This window comes from Lepidothrix coronata, unplaced genomic scaffold (assembly GCF_001604755.1).
Source record: "Lepidothrix coronata isolate B3197 unplaced genomic scaffold, Lepidothrix_coronata-1.0 Scaffold73, whole genome shotgun sequence".
Lineage (NCBI taxonomy): Eukaryota > Metazoa > Chordata > Aves > Passeriformes > Pipridae > Lepidothrix > Lepidothrix coronata.
In genome coordinates, this window is record NW_016690253.1 from 3,019,235 (window position 1) to 3,039,697 (window position 20,463).

At 48.6% G+C, this 20,463-nt stretch overlaps 1 protein-coding gene across 1 annotated transcript in view; it reads right to left on the reverse strand.

The window, feature by feature from the left end:
* Positions 1 to 2,312: 2,312 nt before the first annotated feature.
* Positions 2,313 to 20,463, reverse strand: part of GABRE (gamma-aminobutyric acid type A receptor epsilon subunit) — a 36,003-nt gene continuing 17,852 nt past the window's right edge. Inside the window, exons 4-9 of the mRNA XM_017819333.1 lie at positions 14,078 to 14,298; positions 13,402 to 13,484; positions 11,650 to 11,787; positions 10,028 to 10,180; positions 6,749 to 6,951; positions 2,313 to 5,616 (exon numbers count right to left, since the gene is read on the reverse strand). Of these exons, the coding sequence (XP_017674822.1) occupies positions 5,323 to 5,616; positions 6,749 to 6,951; positions 10,028 to 10,180; positions 11,650 to 11,787; positions 13,402 to 13,484; positions 14,078 to 14,298 (1,092 nt within the window). The 3' untranslated portion in view covers positions 2,313 to 5,322. The remainder of the gene's footprint in view (positions 5,617 to 6,748; positions 6,952 to 10,027; positions 10,181 to 11,649; positions 11,788 to 13,401; positions 13,485 to 14,077; positions 14,299 to 20,463) is intronic.

Genomic DNA, 20,463 nt, shown 5'->3' on the forward strand with positions numbered 1-20,463 from the left:
GTATTTCAGATCTGCCTGCACCTGGTCCAACTGTCCATATGGCAAAAGACTTTTTCCTTTGTGATGGGCACAGCTGAGAGCGTGGCCGCCAGCAGTCCTGAACTGCGTGATCTTGAAAACCTGATTACAATATGTCTTTGATCAGACCTAATGTGCTTCTCCAGGAAAAGTGATGTACACAAGGAAACTAGTACTCCAGTCCCAGATGGGAAGCTGTGCCTTCAGCTCAGCTCTGATTCAGGTAGTGTTTTACCCTGAGGGGATGAAAACACCAAGAGAAGCAGAATAATGTGAGGGAGACATCTGTGTTTCAGCATATATTTGGAAAGGGGAGGTGTCAGGTTGCCTTAGGAGGTTTGTCAGAGTCAGTAACACTTGAGAGATGCAGATCAGCCCAATGGCAGCCTGGCAATGACTCAACCTTTCCCTACAGCCTGTTTTACCTATGGGTGTGATAAAAAGCTGCTGCAAAGATGGGTTTCACTGTTATGGACTTTCCTTGGACCTTTCATGCAGCAAACTGATGAAGGGCAGGAAGCTTATGGCAATAGAATAAAAGTCATATCCTAGAAGCTGGGAAAGTCCCTGCCTTGTTTTTCCATGGAGTCTGTGTCTGACACCCATGGCTGCCCTCTCCTGTCCACAGTGTTTGCTTCCTCTTGGACCTCTACAGGCATGTTATGGCACATATATCATCCAAAAACCTCACCTGGGGGCACCCAGCATAGTCCCTGTGGATTTCAGACCACGTGGAACTTGTTTTGATAAGATGGGTCAGTGCCTCCACCGCTGCTCCTGGACAGCTGTTTGGTGCATCTTGGACCTGCCAACCACGTGAGTCCAGCAAAGGGTGGTCTGGCCACAAGAGAAGTCCTGCAGTGCCATTCAGCAGATGACCAGGTGGCTCTGCCATCTGATTTCAAAGTTGTCTGCCTTGACATGTGGTGTCCTGTGCCTTGTTTCAGGAAGAAGTCAAGAGGCCTGAGCTCTCTCAGATAAATGGCTCAGCTTAGAGCACTGTGGCTTCATGTTCCTGAAGCTGCTAATCCTAATTAACAGCTTTTCTGAGTCCCTTTTATACCACTCTAGCAGCCCAAGTGGGCTGTAAAGTGAATAGAAATGACCCCATGGAGAGCTCTCTCTGGAGATGTTGCTATGCCGACCTGTTTACAGCAGCTATTAAGGCTCCGGTCGATCTCTTCCATCCTGTGTTGTTGTTTTTGTCATATGGCCTCAGGTGGTGCCAGAGGTGTAGTTGGAACAGATAGGGCCTGGACTCCGTTATTTACTTTTCTGGAAGATGTGGGGAGAAGGGGAAAAAACAAGGATAGAGGGGTAAAATCATGGCAGCCAGCAATGTGAAGGATCGACAACAACAACAATAAGAAAACCCCAGCCATCTGAGACTCTCCTGACAGAAAACTGAGTCAATGTGCTTTTGCCCAATCCTTAAAAAAAATCCAGAAAATAAAAAATCCATTTTTTTCCCCCAAACACACTTTGTTGAAGGTCTGCAGGCAACAAGGTGTTTCCCTCGGGTACCTGGGTTTTTTCACCCATTCCGGTGGGAACACTGGACAGGAGTGTTTATGTGCCCTGGAGTGCACAGCTTGAAAACATTTTTGGCCACACTCATCCTCCTTAAATTCAATCTCCCCAAGGCCTATAAATCTGAGGCATTAAGGGGAAGAAAAATTATAACGAAGGTATTTTAGGAATATAAAAAGTAACGACTTAATATAACTTTCTCTTCTCTCCCTCCCTCACCTCCCCATCCTTTACCACCTCATGTTTTTAACGTTTTGGGATCTGTCAAAGCTTGGGGGGATACATGGTGTGCCAGAGAGAGGCAAGAGGTGCTTCCTTTGTGGGCTGGTGTGATCTGTGCTTGCCGGGCACCTCTCCCCAAGCCAGGGGTCTCTATCCCAGGGCACTCAGGCCCATGTTTTTGGGCAGTGTCCCCTGGAGTGAACTAGTGAAAAGACAAGAGCTGTCCTGGGCTGAAAGACACTGTGGGTACCATTACCCACTTCAGCAGGATGGCAGAAAGTACAGCATGCAGGGAAAGGCAGGTGGTTTATGCCAGTCTGGGAGGGGCCAGTGGGGTCAATTCCCACTGCCATGCCGAGCAGGGCAGCACATGGCTACTGGATGTCTCTGTGTGCTGGATTCCCTTCTGATAGCAGGGAAACCTTTTTTTCAGGAAACTGGAGCTTTGCACAGTAATTCCAAAAAATGGCAGATTTTTCTTTTTGGCTTTTCGTAGCTTTCCCTTTTTTGAGATACTATAGAAACTTCAAAACATGATTGGATTTGTTCATGCCTTTATTTATTGCGCTATTTATGATGGGCACAGATTTCCCTAAGCCAAGAAGCCCCCTCCCTCCTCCTTCCCCAGCCTTAGTAATCAGCTCCCTTGTGCTGCAGCCCACGCTAGGCTATTTTCCTCTGTCAGATCCTCCATCATTGGTTAAATTACCTAGGTGTGTGTTGGCTTTATCTTTTTTTGGTGAAATCTTACAATCTTTCAAGTCTTCTTTGTCCGAGTCCCTGTCATCCTCTTAGGTTTCTTGCACACACCCTGTTTCTCTCCTGGCTGATTCTGTTAAAGGTCTAATTTCAACAAGTTGCTGCTCTCAGGGTTGAAGCCTGTACTCCAGTGATAATCACCTGTGTCCATCAAGGCTCCCCAGAGCTTTGAAGTTACAGCAAATTGTAGATGTTTGGACTCCTTTGCACTTGGCTGTTAAATTTTCCCTTCCACCCTCCCTTTCTCAGATGCTTCCGCGTTTCGCTGCCTGTGTTCACTGCAGCCCACATTGCCAGCACACCTTTCGAGCCACCATCCTGTTAATGAGCATATTTGGCCCGGGCCCTGGTTTGCCACGGGGTGTCCCCTCCCACGCACACCCCAACAGCCGCCTTCCGCAGCGTGGGGACACGCTTCGCTCAGAGCCTTCGCTCGGAGCCCGTCGTGTGAGCCAGTTTTAATCTAGGATGCTCTTTCCTTTTGGCTCCTGACAGAGATCACAGGACCCTGTTTAATCCAGCTCCCCGTTGGTGTAGGGCTGAGTCATAGGAGGTTTTTCTGTTGCTACATCTAATAACGCTTTGCTATCGGGAGCAGAACATCAACCCGCCTGGCTGGGAGTCGGCACTGTCACCCGGCAGCTCCCCTTGTCTGGAAGTTGTTTTGATTCTTTTCTTAGACTTCTCCCTCTCTCTGTCTGTCTCTCTAAAACATTAATTTCCTCTAATTAGAGCCTCCTTAACAATTCTTTTTTTCCCCCCCTCTCCTCAGTTAATTTCCTCTAATTAGAACCTCCTTAATAATTCTTTTGCTAAATCAATTTCCTCAGTTAGAACCGCCCGCCATAATTTCTTTCCATCCTTTCAAAAGCTGTCGGAGCAGCTAAGCAAATTATGCTTCTGGGTAACCTTTATCTCTTACTTGGTATTTTAAAAGAAGAACTGTAACAGGTTAGACAGGCACAATTTCCCCTTTCAGAGCTCTGCTGGTCTGACCCCATTAGGTTATACTTAGCTGACTGTTGTACTATTGTATACTTAATAAGATGCTCTAGCTGCTCCTCTGGAACCAAGGTAAGGCTGTATTTATGAATGAATTAAACATGACACTTCATTATTCAGATCAGATTTAACAGTGTCAAAATCCGTCTTTAAACCAGATCAAATTGCTCTCCAAGAATATGTAAAACCTCCTGCCTCCGTTAGCTGTCCTGTGAGCCAGCCTTTCCTAACTTTTTCTCTGCAGCCATGCTGGCTTTCTTCTCATGACAAGTCTCTTAAGTACTAGGTTTTTTCTAAAACATGCTGTTTTTAAAAAAAGGTCTTCTTTGTTTCTAATTTACACAGTAAGTAACTATTAATGGCCCATTGTTTTTCACAGTCATGGTGGGGGCTACATCAGCAGTTGGTATAAATGGGGAGGCAGCCAGTTTATACATTATGGACCTTGGGCCTGAGTTTCCTCTTCTACACTACGCAGTTTCTTCCCAGTTGAAACTGCATTATGGATTCTCTATCCCTTTGAGATGGATCAGAAGGAACCATCTCAATATGTCTGACCTTGAAATCTATCAGGGACAACTCACTCCTTTTCCTGATTTGGGGAGGAAAAGGGCCAAGTATTGATGGCAACTGGGAGGAGTCATACAGGCTTAGTGAAGGCTGTCATTTTATGTAATTATGAAAAAAAAAAAAGAAAATAATTAAAGGAACGCATCTGAGCTGCAGGAATGCTCTCTTCCCACCACCGGTGGGTGCAGCAGACCTGATGGTTTCAGCAAGTGTTGCTGTGCAGGAGAGCACTGCCCTTCTGTGCTGCACGGCACAGGAGGGCCCAGCTCACGTGAGACAGGCCTAAGAAAACCTCATATCAGGCTCAGGAGACTTCTGGCCTTTGTAGCACGAGGACTTTCACCCTCTTTTGGTGATGCCCAACGTGAGCTGCAGAGCCCGCTCCAAATCCCGATCACAAAGCAAAGAATGTCACTGTGGGCCCTGAAGAGTCTGCTCCAGGGAGGCAGACGGGCCCTGCAAACTTGTGAAGTGCTTTTTGCCACCATCTGACAAGAATCAGCAACGCCTCCGTGGGTGGATGTCTCGGGTGCCACTTGGCACAACAAGCGGAGCGATCCATGAGGAATGCTTCCTAGATGTTCTGCGGGGAGCTGGTGGAGGCTTGCAGCTGCTTCATCCTTGTCAGTGCCACTGTCAGATGTCTGGGCAGGTTCAAAACATTTTAGCCAAGCCCAGCTACTGTGGGAAGCTGTACTGCTGCCCTTTTCCACGCCCTTTTCCTTCTGACCTTTCCAAGCTTCTAGCACTCCACAAAGTCTGTTCTGGTGGAAGTGGTGCAGAAGCTGTAAGATCTCCTTTATTTCCTTCGCAGTCTTAACAACTATGCAGAAAACTCCATTTGCCCTCATTTACCATGGAATTTTGGAGTAGGATTGGATGGAAAAGTGAAATGCATTAAGGTTTTTGTTTTTGACAAAATCCCTAATGCTTGAGATGAAAATAGGATGTTTTTGGGCAATCTTACAAGGAGTACAGTGCTGGTGGTGTTGGAGATGAGGCTGTTTGGGAAGGGTAGATTCTCTAAAAAGATATGTTAGAAGGCTAAAAAAAAGCTGTTTGGTTCTTCTCAGAAGAGATGAGAGAGCAGGAAGAGGGAATCACCAGGTTGGATTGTTCCGACTGACAGCTGACTACAACAGAAGAGATGCTGTTCTCTATGCTCCTTGAGAAGCCCACCTTGCTGGTCTCCAGTCCATTCCAGCAGAGGACAAAGAAGGGCTAGAGATAGAGATAGGCAATCCAGTAGACAATGTTGAAGAGCAGGAAGGCAGTGGGGAAGAAGACGCGAGAGTAGGAGTCCAGGCGGGAGATGTGGATGCGGACCCTCCCCTCCCGCCACATCCCTGTCTGACAGTCCTCAATGCAGCAGAAGAACCTCTCACACTCCTTTCCTTCCAAGCACGGCGAGCCAGGATCATCATCGTCATCCTCCTCTATCTCTGGGGGCCAGTGCATGATGTGGTTGATGTTGATGGTGGTGAAAGTTGGCATCACCTGTGCACCGGCAGGTGGCTGTAATGGGGAGAGGGAGGCAGATTAAAGGGAAGGAAAAGGCAAGAAAATGTGATCTAGACACCAAACCCCACCCAACTGGCAATAGATGTGTTCAGAGCATAGGTGAAGTTCAGTGGAGAGGGATGACTGATCATCCTCCATCTCTGCACCTGGTTGTAAACCACCACACTGGCACGATGTGGGAATTGGCAGCTCCCTGCATGGCTGTGAGTGTCCTCCATGGCACCCCAGAGCCAAAGTCAGCAAAGATCTAATTGCTCTGATTCCCAGTCTCTGCCACTAATCGTCAGTGCAGAAACAGGACCTGTCTGATTTCAGCTGTGCAGCCTCTTCCCTCATTCCCCTGAGCTCAGCTATTTCTGAAGGCACAGCACACAGTCCAAATGTGTCTCCTGGTTGCTGGCAGGTACTGGAGGAAAGCTGAGGAAAGGCTATGTGTGACTCATAACTTCTTGGCCCAGGAGGAGGCATATCATCAGCCTCATGGAAGAGCTCTATCCACCCTGGGATATGAGGGATATGCTGGGAAATGAGCCTGGCACAGAAAAGATCTGTCTTTTTTGCTTTCATTTCTCTCCCAGTTCAGAGGCCTGTTTCAGCTGATGTGTCAGAAGTACCTGACATGAGCTTGGGCAGATCTCATGATGGATGATGAGAATGATGACCACCCTGTGTTCCCTCTCCCCACATTCATCAGGTCTTTTGATGGACAGACCACAAAAGGTAGGTTTCTGCACCTCTGTGACCTAAGATACCTCTGTGATCCACAGAGGTCAAACTGATACAGGTGGAAGAACGGGTCTTAAAGTGAACATTTACATTTGGTCATGTGAGTGTAAACTAAATTAAACTACAAACTGTACTGATAAGCTCTCCATCAGTTTTGAAGAGAGCACAGGGTGCCTGGGTCTGACAGAGGCTTCTTTTTTTTATTTCAGCTGTTTTTTCTGATTGTGTCCCACCTTCCAGGTGCTCAGACCCAGCACACAGAGTGGTCAGAAGCCTTTATGAATGAATATGGGTCAGGCACTAAACTCCATCAGCAATTTCCAATGCAGGCTCAGGAGGGGTATTTCTAAATAGCTCGGGTTTCCAGCAGCATCCACCACTGCTGGCCCCTTTGACCTACCAGCCTGGCTTTCCTGTTGTTGTGCTCCAGTGGTTTCTTGTTTCCCACCAGGTAGTTGAGTGTGGCATACTCCATGAGAGCCGCGAACACGAAGATGAAGCACACGGAGACGAAGAGGTCCATGGCTGTGATGTAGGAAACACGGGGCAGGTGCTTGCGGGAGATGGTGCTCAGGGTGGTCATCGTGAGCACAGTCGTGATTCCTGAGAGTGAAAAGAGTGGTTTAAGTAACGATGAGGAGCACTTCTGCCTTCCAAATGCATCCAGCCCCCAGAACACCCCCATTTCCTCTCTACTCTGGAACAGAAATTCCTCTGGCTGTGTGGTCCCATTTTTGCTCTGCTCAGCCAGACTCTGGTCTGGAGATGTCCTCTGACAACGCTCTCTGAAAGAGAAATGTCACACAGGCCATCAGTGAGGACTGGTAAAGGAGTGGGGAACTTCGATTCTACTTAAGCTTAAATCTACTTAAGATTTGTCCTTGGCGAAGCTGTGCTGGCTCTGCTGAATCACCTCCTGTCCTCCATGTGCCTTAGCAGAGCTTCTAGAAGGATCTGTTCCATGATCCTCCCAGGCACAGAGGTGAGGCTGACAGGTAGATAGTTCCCAGGGTCCTCCTTTCTACCCTTTGAAAAAATGGGTGCAATGTTTCCCTTTTTCCGTCACTGCCATGGCTTGGCAGTGGGTGGCTTGGCAACTACATCAGTCAGTTCCCTCGGGACTCTGGGATGCACCTTGTCAGGTCCCATACACTTATGTATGTTCAGGTTCCTTAGGTGGTATGAAACCTTATCTTCTCTTGCAATGAGAGGGACTTTGCTGGCCCAGTCCCTGTCCTGCAGTCCCTCCACTCAAGAGATGTGGAGAGAGAGGTTGTCAGTGAAGACTGAGGCAAAAAAAGTACCTCAGCAGGCTTCTTGTCTGTTGTTACCAGTTTTCCAGTCATATCCATTGGGGAGGGCACTTTCTTTGACCTTCCTTTTCTGGCTGACACACCTGTAGAAGCCCTTGTTAGTATTCTTTGCACCCACCCACACCCTGGCCTTCCTGACCCCACCCCTACACAAACTGAGCAGTGTTCCCGTACTCCTCCCAGGACACCTGTCCCACCTCCACTGCCTGTGCAGTGCCTTCTTGCTCTTTAGTTTGACCAGAAGGTCTTGACTCATCCATGCTGGTCTCTTCCTTTCCTGATTTCTCACACCTGGGGATTGAGAGCTTTCTATGGAAAGTGTCCTTAAAATCTGCCAGCGCTGTTCTCTCTTGTCTCTGAGGGCAGTCCCCCGAGGGGTCCTATTGACTAACTCCTTGAAAACTTGGAGGTTTGCTTTGCTTTTTTTGCTCACTTGCTTTGGTGACCATCAGGTCCACTACCACACATCCCTCTGGTCAGGCTGTCCATTCCCTGGCTTAGGAATTTATGCCCAGTGCACTCCAGGAGTCTCCTGGATGGCCCACAGCTTGCCTTGGTGCTTCCTCAGCAGATTCTGGGGCGGTTGAAGTCCCCCACCAGGAAAAGAGCCTGTGAGCACGACTCCTCCCTTAGCTAGAGCAGGAAGGCTTTGTCAATAGCCTCTCCTTGATTAGGCAGCCTGAAGTAGACACCAGTCACAGGGTTCCCTTTGTTTCCTAGGTCTCTGATTCTTAACCATAAGCTTTCAATCTGCTCGTGGCTGTTCTTCAGAGACAGCTCTTCACAATCTATCCATTTCTTGATGCAGAGGGCAAGTGGGTAGGAGGTGATAAGGAATTTCTTTTGACTTGAATGGGGCTTGGAATTGTTTTTGCAGCAGCAGTAATGCTCACAGACCTGTGATAAAGTGTCAGGAGCCAACAAAGGATTAGCTGCAGGAGTTGGTATTGTGATCTCATCCCCTGCTTTTTAGGATGTGGGGAAGAAGCAAGAACTCCACATGTTCCTCCTTCTCTAGCACTCCTCTAAATCCACCTGCCACCCTTTCCTGGGGTCACCCCAGTGGCTCTGGGTACAAGCATGGCAAAACATTTTCATGTTTTCCTGCTGTATTTGCATCAGCAGATGTGATGTGACTTCCCATACATTTGAAGTGCCAGTGGAACTGGTCCAGTTTACATTTCCCTAATGTAGCCTGGCGGGCTTGAAATGTACTGGGGATCATTTGTATTAAGTACAAACAGGGGCTGTGGAGAGAATACATTTTTTTTCATGTGCTGAGGTCCCTTCCCACAGAGAGGGGCCCCTCTCCTGGGGAACCTCGCCTTGTTTTTCGAGGCAGCCACCACGGCTGTGTCAACTGTGCAGAACATTTTGCCTCTTGCTGTTCATTTTTTACCAGCCAAGGACTGTGGCATTCCCTCACCTCCATTGGAAACGACACCCTCCTCCTTCTCCTCTCTCCATGGGCACAAAAGAAATCAATTTTGCTGGGGGGGGGTTGGGGAGACATGGTCAGCATGGATGGGCTCTGAATAGCTGATGGCCCCTCCTCTCCATCCCCACAGAGAACCTGCAGGCAGGGCTGGGAACGCTACCTCCAATTAAAGGGAGAGTCAGCAGGGCTGATGGGGAGGACAGCGCTGGGAATCAGAGCTTGCTGCAAAATGCAGATACAGCCAAAGTGTATTAAAGGTTTGCAAAGGCCTCTCCAGCACCTATCAGAGCAGCACTCAATCAACAGAAGCTTTTTTTCTGCCTCAAAGAGCCACTGCAGTTTGCTGAGAAAATCTAAACAATGGGCAGAACTGTTGCCATGTCCTCTGTCCTGGGTCCTGTGGGGTGACTGACAGGAAAAGGTTGTACCTACAGGGCTTCCACCTCCTGCCAGAGCCTGGGGCTTTGTTGATACAGCTGAGCAACTTTGCCCATTAACCCTACAACCTTCCTGTCACTGGTCCTACACTGAGGCCTTGAGAAGTCACGAGGAAATGTGGAATACACATGACAAGAGCCCTTTGGGCAGCAGTGCAATGACATAGCTCACCCCTTCCCTCTCCCTTTCAGTGCATGAAAATATCCCCTTGTCAACTTGGAAAAGGCTGTGTTCAGGTCTCAGATCAAGACATGAGAGTGTTGTGCTATCCTAAGATAATCCAGTAGTCCAAACCAGCACAGCTGGAGATTTGGTTGAGCTTGAGAATAGTGTTACCAACAGGAATCTGGAGGAGTGGACTGTTCTCCAGTAAATTAAAAAATGCCAGAAAATGGCAAAGCTCTTTAGGAAATTTTGTACTCCAGCACTGCCAGTCTGCCAGCCTGGCAGAGTCTGACAAGCATCAGACATGCATCCTCCTGTCTCTTACCCAGAGATGTCCTGGCTGGTGTAGAGTCTCTCTTGATCCAGAAGGAGACCCAGGAAAGCACAACAGTCAGGATGCAGGGAATGTAGGTCTGAATGGCAAAATAACCCATACGTCTACTTAGGTCAAAAGAAACTGTCATCACCATGTACTCCCCTAGGAAAAAGCAACAGAGACAGTGGAATCAGAACACGGGGCTTCCTCAGACACAAAAATCAGCAAAGGTACTGAATTCAGGGTATTTCTGGTGAGGTTTTCTTGTTGTTTTAAGTGCCTGGCCCTCTGGTTTTGTAGCTGCCCAGATTGGTAGTGTCGTGTGGCTGGCTGAGTAGGCTTGGTGACTTGCTGGTTTGGTGGCTAGTGGACTCTGTGGTTACCTGGCTGACTCTGTAACTGTCTGACTTAATGTCTGTGTGACTACTTTAAGAGCTGACTTGCTGTTTGCCCAGCTGGCTACTTGCCTGGCTGTCTATGTGGCCACCAGGCTGCATTTATACCTGCCTGGCTGTGCCTCTAAGGACACTGAAAAGCACATAGTTTTGAAAAGTTTCAGGGAAGAAACTGTAGCGAGCATTCATCTTCAGCTGATTGCTGCCAGGGTTTCTTTTCTATAGAAGCTATTGGGCTATAACAGGCTACATGGCCTGGCTTGCTAACGAACTACCTGAGCCCTGACAAAAGAGGTGTCCTTCAATCACTTCCATTGAGACTCTGGTTCTGCCCCTGGAAAAAGCATGTGGTGCTGTACAGCCTAATTGCTCGTTTGGCAACTTACAGCAGAGGTTCTTTCTCTTTTCAGGGGCTCCCGGGGAGTATTGGAAGAAAGCCACCTGACAGCTCTAGGGTTAAGATGTAAGATGAAGCTTGCAAGCAATTACCAAAAAAAAAGAGAATTACAAACATCAAAAGGCCACGGGGTGCATTCAAGACACTTTCACTTCGTGTCCCCATTTGTGCTGCCTTTCTACCCCAGTTAGAGGCTGGCTGCCACTGTGGACAGCAGCAGCTTTGTGCAGAGTGGGAGAAGTACTACTCCTTGCTGTTCCAGAGGGCTTTAAAGTACCTCAGCCCACCTTCAGGAATCCAGAGGCTTTCCGCAGTTTTCTGCGGGAAGGAAAGGGGATGTGAGCTATTATGAGGAGGAGAGGGAGTTGAAGGGCTTCCATTTCTTAGTTTCTTTACACATGCAGCCTTACCCCTGTCTCTTAAAGCACAATTCAGGTGTTCATCAGCCTGACACAAGTTTACAGAAGAAAAGATTGAGACCTGCGAGTTCTGACTTCCCCACCCCTGTTCCAATCCTAAGCATCGTCCAGATCACATAATATGCACCTACTGCAGCAAGAGAGGATCTGAGCTCTCCCTCTTAACCCTTCAATTGGGGATTGCCTCATCCACATCAGCATTGTCACCCCCCAGCTCACAGATGTCAGTGGTTCTGGCCTAATCCCGCTTTCATCTTCCCCTCACCCTTCATCTCCATCACTTCTGCTCCCTCTAGCCAAGGTCCATTGTTGTGACCTTCCTTTCCCCCTCCCCACTCTGGAGCTGTCTGACCACTCCCTTGCCTCCCCCCAGGTCTCCAGCACACTGGTGTTTCCGTGGGCTGTCTCCCTTCGCCTCACCTGCCCCAGTCCTGAGAACTTCCGAGGTGTTCCTCAGCCCCGTGAAGTCAAACTGGTAGAGCCTCCAGGTGCGCTGGTCAGAGACCTCGATGGAGTAGCGCCTCCAGCGATAGACAATCTCCTCCCGAGGGTATCCATCTGGGAAAAGGGGCACAGGCATCAGCGGAAGAGTGTGGCATGTGCCTCTACCTCAGTCACCACCCTGACCACAGGAGCATCTCCCCTGAGCTGTTTGGCAAACATGAGGCTTTCAGGCAGGTATTTCCGATGCCTCTTGTTTAGATTCCCTCAGGCATTCCCACATGCAGTGGGAGTAGGGACTGCATCTCCCCTCATGGGCTGCTTCAGATCCTAGGCATGGGAAAAGCAATGCCAGGAGTAGAGCCTTTCTAAGGACTGGACTGGTGGGAATGAGACGTGAGTTGGTGTAAGAGGATTCTCTTGGTTTGAGAAAGAACTCTGAGGGTGGCAGAGTTCTGGAATAAGCTGCCCAGGGTGGTTGTGGAGTCTCCCTCCCAGTGATTCTGGAGTCAAAACTCTGGATTCCAAACCCACCTGGATGCATTCCTGTGTAGCCTGCTCTTGTCAGGGGGGTTGTACTAGATGATCTCCAGAGGTCCCTTCTAACCCCAGCTATTCTCTGATCCTGTGACTCCACCAGCCTGAAATGTTTAAGGGTTTTAGCTCCCTGGAGCAGCATGGTGCCTCATGACTACCTTCCATTCACATGAGTACACTGTAATACAAGGCTGCCAACATGGGAGGTAGCACAGCTCTGGCTGCTCTGTGCGCTCCCTGTACCTCTTGGTCTGGGAGCTGATCTATGGAAAAGAAGGGATGCATTCTCCATGGAGAAGAAGACCTGGTCCTGCAGGCTGCAGCTTCTGCTGCCTCTGGCTTTCTTGACAAAGAAACAAGCCTGCTGTGAATCAGGGACCTACAAGAGAGTTCCTCAGAGGAGGATGGAGTGAGAGCTTGGCAGCTAACTAACAGTGTGTTTCTAATTATCAAATGTGTACGGCATGTACTGTTAATTAGCAGGGAATGAGGGATGGTGGGAGACGAGGGGATGATATCTCCTCAGCATGCTGCCTCCTCTGAAGCACCTCAGAGCTCTGTGAGCTGTATCTCTTCAGCGGCAGGGGAAGCAGGAGAGGCGAACCCGAGCTCAGATGATTAAGTCAGATTTCCCACCCACACCGGAGGACAGGGATCTCTTGGTGCAGAAAGGCTCCCTGCAGAATTACCAGTGGAGATGTGCTAACATCAGCAGCCCTCTCTGCTGAAGAGTCTGGACAAGCGGTGACTGAGAGGGGAGGTCTGAGTAACCCTCCTTCCTCCTTTGCAATGGCCTTGGGCGCAGGATGTTTCCAGACCTCACTCTGGGCTGTCTGGAAAGCCAGGCTGCCCCCTCAGAGAGTGGGAGAAGAGGGAAAATACAAGGAAGGACAGCTGCTGTTTGTCTACCAGAATATATCCATGTTCTGTCTAGAGTGACCAGAAGGTCAGTGAAATAATCTCCTCCAACCACTCATCAAAATTAAGGAGAAACTCAGAGGTGCTGTGAATCTGTCCCTTATGACCTCTGCTAACCCAGGAGAGGGAGGATGCTTCAGGGTTCATGAAGAGAGTCACAGAGATTAGGTGAAAAAACATAGCTAAAAGGGAGGATGGTCTCCCCAGGAGAGTATTACTCTACTGAAGTTTCTCTACTTGCCTTCTAAAACATATTTTAAAAATATGTATACTCACAACTGGAAAAAACCAAAGGGCAGGAGTGAGTGTCCATTGGGAAATTCTGCAGCTGGAGCAGACATTCAGCCTCAATTGTCAGCCTGAGACAGGAAGAGAGAGAGAAGGAGATTTTGTGTTGGTGAAGGTGGTTTGATTCCAACACCACAATGTGACAGAGGGATTCTTGCTTCCTTGACAACTAATTTGTTGAAGATCAGTCTGTTTGCAGGAACATTCCAAACCAGCAGAAAACCAAAATATATGTTTGGACATTTTCAAAGTGAAGAAAACCATCTAATTTTCACATTCAAAAAGCCTTTTTGTTTAGTCAACTTTTCAGATTCATTTATGGAAGTGAGAATTTGTGGGAACAAAAGCCAAATGTTTATTAGCAGAATGAAATAGCTGGACTGAACAACATAACATTAATCCTTTAAAAAGGATTTTGGTTTAGGAAACCATTTGTAGTTTTGACTTTTTTTTGAGGTGTACAGGGTAAAACGGTTTGATTTTTTTGGAAGCTTTCGTTCTAGGAAGAGGAAGCCAATTCTGCAAGCAATACTGCGTGTGTGCTTCCATCAGCACTGGGAGGCATCTCCACTACCCTGTCCCAGGGCACCTGGAACCTCCCCTGCCTTGACCATCTCCTTGTTCCCTCACCTCAGCAGTCAGCTACGGTGCCTGCTGGATGTACCTGAGCGTGTAGAGCACTTTTCCGTCGTTCCAGATGCGGAGGAGCTGGTTGGGAGTGGTTATCCAGTGGGAATCAGCCCGCTTGGAGTTCCTGAAGAAGGTGTCTGGGATCCAGATGCGGCTCACCATGTTGGTGTTCAGCGTGAGGGCCTTCAAGGTGCTGTTGAACCGCAGGCGCCGGTCGTACCACGTCTGAGCAAAGAAGATATCAATGGTGTATTCCTGTGGAACAGAAGGAAGAACAGGTCTTCCTGAGAGGGAATTCAGGCAAAGCAGAGCCCTGTCGCCTTGTCTGCAGGCCCTTGTTTTGGAGTCACAGCCGTAGCATTTATTTCTTAAGTCCAAGAGCGGGTGTTGGTGAGCACTGACACCTTTCCAGGATCACCTTTAGCCCACGGTCAGGACATCCATGGCACGCTTAGGAAGAGCCAAAGACTTTGTGTTTGCTGCTGGACTAAGCTGTACCATGTTTGGCCTGACCTATGCCTGGAAAACCAGGACCATACAAACAAGGGCTTGGGCTTCCTCTTGACAGACATCTCAACACTCCTGTTAAGCACGGGCATGATGTGGATGTTGGCTGAATCCAGTCCTAAGTTTAGCTACACCTTTTAAAAACAGGCAGGGAAAGCTGCTCACCAGCTTATCAGAGAAAGCAAGCAGACAGCTCTTTCTGTTATTTATTAGGATACAGCCCAGCTGTGCTCCACACTCCTAATTTGTACATACAGCAATAATAATGTTGTGCATAAATCTAGTGAGAATCCATCCCTTGCTGCAGGACTCACCCTGTAAATGGTTTATATGAAAACTCAGGGCACTCTGGGTCCCTGGGCAGACACCCCTTGCTGCAGATCAGAAAAGGAAGCTGGAGCAGGGGCTGTTATGCTCCAAGTTCTTGGTGCAACCAGTTAAAATCTTGAGACTTTTGCAGACAGAAAAGAGAGTTTCCACCATAGTAAGGGCCTTCAGTTTTGGTGAGAGTGTGTCCTAGCTCACTGATAACTGGAACTTCTGGGAGGCAGCTCCTGTCAGGGTTGGACTGGCAGTAGTCCACACCATTAGCCCACCATTCTGCTGCTCACTGCTGCAAGCCAATTTGCTCCTTAACCTCTTTTTCAGCCTGCCTGAGAAGGTGCTAATTAGTGCCATGCAGGAACATGTCTGGCACTCAGTAGCTGTCTGAACCAGACCCCAAATCCAGTTCCAGCAGTCCATACTGTAGATGGTCACCTGCTCCTGATAACTTGACCCTTGCTCCCTTTCGCTCCTGTTGAACCCCCATGACCACTGGGGCATTGTCTCCCTCTCTCCTGTGGGCAGGGACGAACAATGCCTGACTTTGCCATCTCTCCCTCTCCTTCTCCTCCTCCCTCTATTGATTTATCTCGGTGGAATTTTTATGACTGCAGCACATCCTCCCTCCGCTGCCCTCGCTGCTGGTTCCGGGCTGGCTCCTCGAACCACGCTGTTAAAATAGACGCAGCTCTCCCTGGGACGGCGTGTCCTGCCGGGGGCGGGCAGAGCAGGGCAGAGCACGGCTCCCCACTTCATCTTCCTCGCCCTCGCTCCGCTGTCAGCCAGCTGGGGATGAGTGATTGGCCCCAAAAACGTCCCTCGCATAGGAATGAGATCATGGGAAAGGAGTGTTTGCCGTCAGATGGGACCTGGACGGGCGAGTCACTCTCCGGGCTGATGCTTCACCCCGGTGACACACAGGGATGAGCAAAGGTGACAGGGACGAGGTCCTAATGGGTGTCTAAATGGGGAAACAGGGGCAGATGCAGCACATTCAAAGTGATGGTGTTGCTTCTACAGTTCACTCAAAACAGATGTGAGGAGGCACAGAGCAAGGACAGCAGCAGCCCTTCAAGCCAAGTGCACAGGCACGGCCACTGCCCCAGACCAGGAGGCTGGGAGAGCCCTTTCCAGCACCTGAGTGCTCTGGATCACACTGGATACTGAGTGGAAATGGGGTATGTAGTGATGAAGATGTGGATCAGGCTGTGACACAGTGAAATAGAGCCCACAGGTGGGCAAAGAAGCCTTGGCACAGCAGGGGCAAGATGGGCAGCCCGAGAAAGCAACAACATATATGGGCAGAGCTGACTTTATTCTGCTTGGGGCTGTTTTCTTTTCCTTGTCAGCCACCAGGGCCAAAATAGCACAACATTTGACATATTCTCCTCGACCCCTGTACACCTTGTTTGAGTTAGTATGAGTTTACATTTCTCCTCCTGAGCAGTATCTCTGATGTAGGAGAAAGCAAACAAAAATGCAGTGATAAATCCACGTTAGATGCTACTATCAGTTTCTGACTCCTAACTGGAGTCACTGGTGAGATCTCACTTCTGGGCTGGCTGCTCAGTTAGATGTCCTGCTGTAAAGTTCAGCATTCAGGTCTGCTATAACCAATGCTAACACTTTTGGAAGAGTGGAAGGTCAGCTATCCTGGGGGTTTAGTATTTGTTGTCAAGCCCAGATTTTCAGGAGGGATCAGCATTAAAGAGCCCCTCCTGTGCCATTCATAGCCAGCTTTTGCAAAAGGTGTAGTGCACAAGTCATTCAGTCCTGAAAAATCTGAGCTGTTATTGTCACTGTCCTGTAGTTTGATCTAATTTCAGTGGCTATTATTAGCACAGCTATTCACGAGGAAGAACTTGGTAGCTGAGCTGGCTCTACATAGGGAGCCCATTGGGACATTTTGGCATTTACAAATGTATTTTCTTTCAGAATTATCCGAGGCAACGTTTATACAAAAACACTGTGGACATTGGGAGGACTTTTACCCTTCCAATTTTCTCCCTCCTCCTGCTGCGAGGAAGAGAGTGAGCAGCTGTGTGTGGCTGAGTTGGAGGCTGGGGCTAAACCACAGCAGTTCCTTTAGCACCTGTTTCTGATCAGCAGTGGGACACTGCTTAGACCCTTCCCTGGGCATTGATGAGATCCCACTTAGCTGTAGGCATCTGACCAAGGTGATTAAGACAGGAGGTGTGTGACAATGGGTTTCCTACAGTCAGTGGAGAGGGGTAGGCAGTTCTGGAGGGAGATCTCAGTACGAAGCAATCCAGGTTGTCTTCTGAAAATACCTCACACTCTTACTGACCTTGGAAGAGTCCAGGCTGATCAAGGCTGAACAGCTGAAGTTTGGCTAAAGCTGAAGATGAGCTCAGCCCCTAAAACTTTGGGCACTGTTTCTTGGTCTCCTGCACCCCTGTAGTTTCTCTCTGCCCCTGACTCATTCTCAACCATCAGAAAGAGACTTCTCAATGCCTCCATTTCCCCATGTGGAAAAAAGGTTATTGTAAAATACGCCTCCACCCTTACTGTACCATCTGCTGTGCAGCACATGGAGGTTGTTAACTTCTCTGTGAAAGCACAGGCATTTTTAGTGTTTTCAGCAGGAGGAGCTAACAAAATAAGAGGACTTGCTCTAACAGTTAGGCCGTGCCATTTGGATCACACGTGGGGTGGCACACACATGTTGGCACGCATGCAATGTCACATCAAATTTCAGTCATAAAATAATAAATCAAACTCCTCATAAGGCAAACCCTGAGGGCTGCCTGCCCTAAACACTATCACATGAGTTTATCCAATGCTAAGGGATGCCCTGCAGCATTGCTGCTGCTAGCTGGGTGTACTCCTGTCCAACCCAGCCTTTCAGCATGTCCCTGCTGGCCCTCGGTCACTGTCATCACCTGGCACTGCTGCACATCACTGATCAGTCCTCGTTTTCCTCATGTGGGCAGCACAGATGCTGATGGAAACACAGTTCCAGAGAATGGTATAATCCCAAAACATTTAATGGAAAAAATCGTGTTCTGTAAGAAGAACATTTGTGGGAAATAAAAGGATGGGGAGTTGACAGGAATGTTTCATATTGGAAGAAAAAAAAATATGAAATAGCAGTAAGATTTTATTGTACTCCCAAACACTTTCATTATAAAAAAATCAGTTAAGTCAAAAGCTAGGGGATTTCTGTGTGAAAAGTAGTATCAAAAAAGCCCCAAAATTTTCAATTCAAAAGAAAATAGAGAGGTTCAGAAATCAGCCTGTGCCCAGCACAAGAGAGTTGGGAGCTGACTGCTGTTCTCCTTGTGTGCTACCCTGTCATCCCAGCCTCTGCTGCTCTGCCCTCACAGATGGGGAATCAGCCCATATTTCCAGTCAGGTTTGGCTCCAGGAACTTTAGTCTAGACTAAGTTCCACCCTGAGTTCAGAGCAGATATAAGTTGGAGCTGCTTGATTTCAGAGTAACAGCTTAAACTCACAGGATTGGCATGACACACCTCAAAATCAAAAGGGTGTGTTTTCAGGTTACTTTATACACCAAATAAACACAGTTGGGCCCTCAAAACATCCTTTTCAAATGGCTCCAAGCAAGTTTGTGTGTTCAGTTCAGCTCATCCCTCTCAAGGGTGCATTTAGTGGGATACAGAGGAGCTGGTGCCCTGTGGTTCCTCTGTTCCACCTGTGAGCTTCTTTCTCTGTGATCTTAAGGATCTCAGCTTTCTGCCAAATGCCAAAGAGAGGAACAAAGCCATGAATATGTCTTAGATGGTTTCCTTAATTAGGATCAAATGAAGGATTTAAATGTGCAACTTCACTTGTATTCCACAGCAACAAGAAAACCTCCAAACAAAGCTCAGGGACCTGTAAATACGTTCTTTCGTTTTCCTCTGCTGGAGAGATAGGTTAGAAAAATCCTAAATAACAGTGAGGCTGAGAGATCAATATCCTAGACAGTCACATTCTAGCTTTTATTATTGTGATATTTGTTTTTACTCATAGAGCTCCCTTCCCTCTGCACCTCCGAGCAAATCCCTCACTGCAGTCCAGTAAAGCAGGCTGCTTTCCTGGGAAGCATGGACACCATTTCAGGTGGTCTGATGTGAATATCGTGGGTCCATGCTGTCAGTCAGAGAGCCAAGCAAGGGAAATATTGCAGGCAAACTCTTAGGGATGCTGCAATTCAGGAAAATCTCAGAAGTTGTTGGAGGAGACCCAGGCTTTGGGTGTATTTCTTTCAAGGGCTGGTAGGTCACTGTGCAGCTCGAGGTGAGCCAGGAAGCCTCTCCTTCATCTCCCTCTTCTGCAAAACAGGCTAGCACAAACATCCTCCCTTCAGACACAACTGTGTTCAGCATGTCCACACCCCCCCAGCCTTGCACAGGTGAGCATTTTCCTCTCCATGACACTCCACTCACGTTCCAACCTGCAAAGATCTCTGACAAACCCTGGGTTGCACCCAGAAGCTGCCACCACGTCCCAGTGAAAATCATAATGGTTAAAGGTCTGGAGACACTCTCAAGGCTAAGTAAATAAACTAAATAAAAAAATAACAGGATTTTAGAATAATCTTGACATCTGAATGCACAACGTCTTGCCCCCACAGCTTGTGGGCTGGAATGTGCTTCTAAGATGACATGTGCAAGCACTCTCCAAAGGCAGCAAGCAGAGATGTACCAGCTAGTGCCTGGCACCGACCACTTCAGCAGCTGGCTGGGCAGCACCAGGCTTCTCCCAGCTCTCCCACTCGTAGTGTGAGACACCTCGTTCGTGGCTGCCTCTGTGTCCCCGCTCTGGGCGAGTTTTGTCTCTCCAACACAAAAGAGCAAAAGAATGAGAATATAAGTTTCATTCTGTTTCCAAGGTCCCCCTCTCTCCAAATCAGACCCCAGAGAGCTCTCTGGGCGTGATGCTGGCGTGGCTAGGGGAGCTAACAAGGACAAGGGGAACAGAGCTCTGATGATCTGTGGTTTCAAGGTGACACACTGAACTTCCCATCTGTCTCACTTCTGCAGCGACACTGGCAGCGCTGTCCTTGTCGGAATGTCTTTCGCCTCTGCCCAGGGAATCTCAGTTGAAACAGCTTTCTTTTTATAATACAAACTTGCTATTAAAAACCATCTCCATGTCCTGTGCTCGTGCCAGGAGCTGTCAAACAAGACATGCTATTCCTGCTGCTCTGTCCATTGCAAACTCCCCAATCCCAGCTCGCTCGCCCTTGGACTCTGCAGATGGGAACTGGGCAGGGCTTTTGAAACTCTGCTGGTTTCTGAGATCTCTACCTGCCCCTTCCCACACACCCCTGCTCGTGCCTGATCCTGTGAAGGTGCAAGTGAGGACATCTAAAAGGCAGGTTTTTATACTCATGACAGCCAACCATCCAAGACACTCTTTCCCCTCAAACCCTCTCTTCTGAGATGTTCCCTTGTGCCACCACGTCCTCTATTTCAGAGATGTTATCTCCTCCCACACAACCCCAAGGTGGCTGTTGATTGCTGTGGTGCCCGTTCCATGGGAACATGGGCTGGCACATGGAGTCTCTCACCGTGAGCCCGAGGGGCACACGACCCAGATGTGTGTGTTCCAGCATCTGTT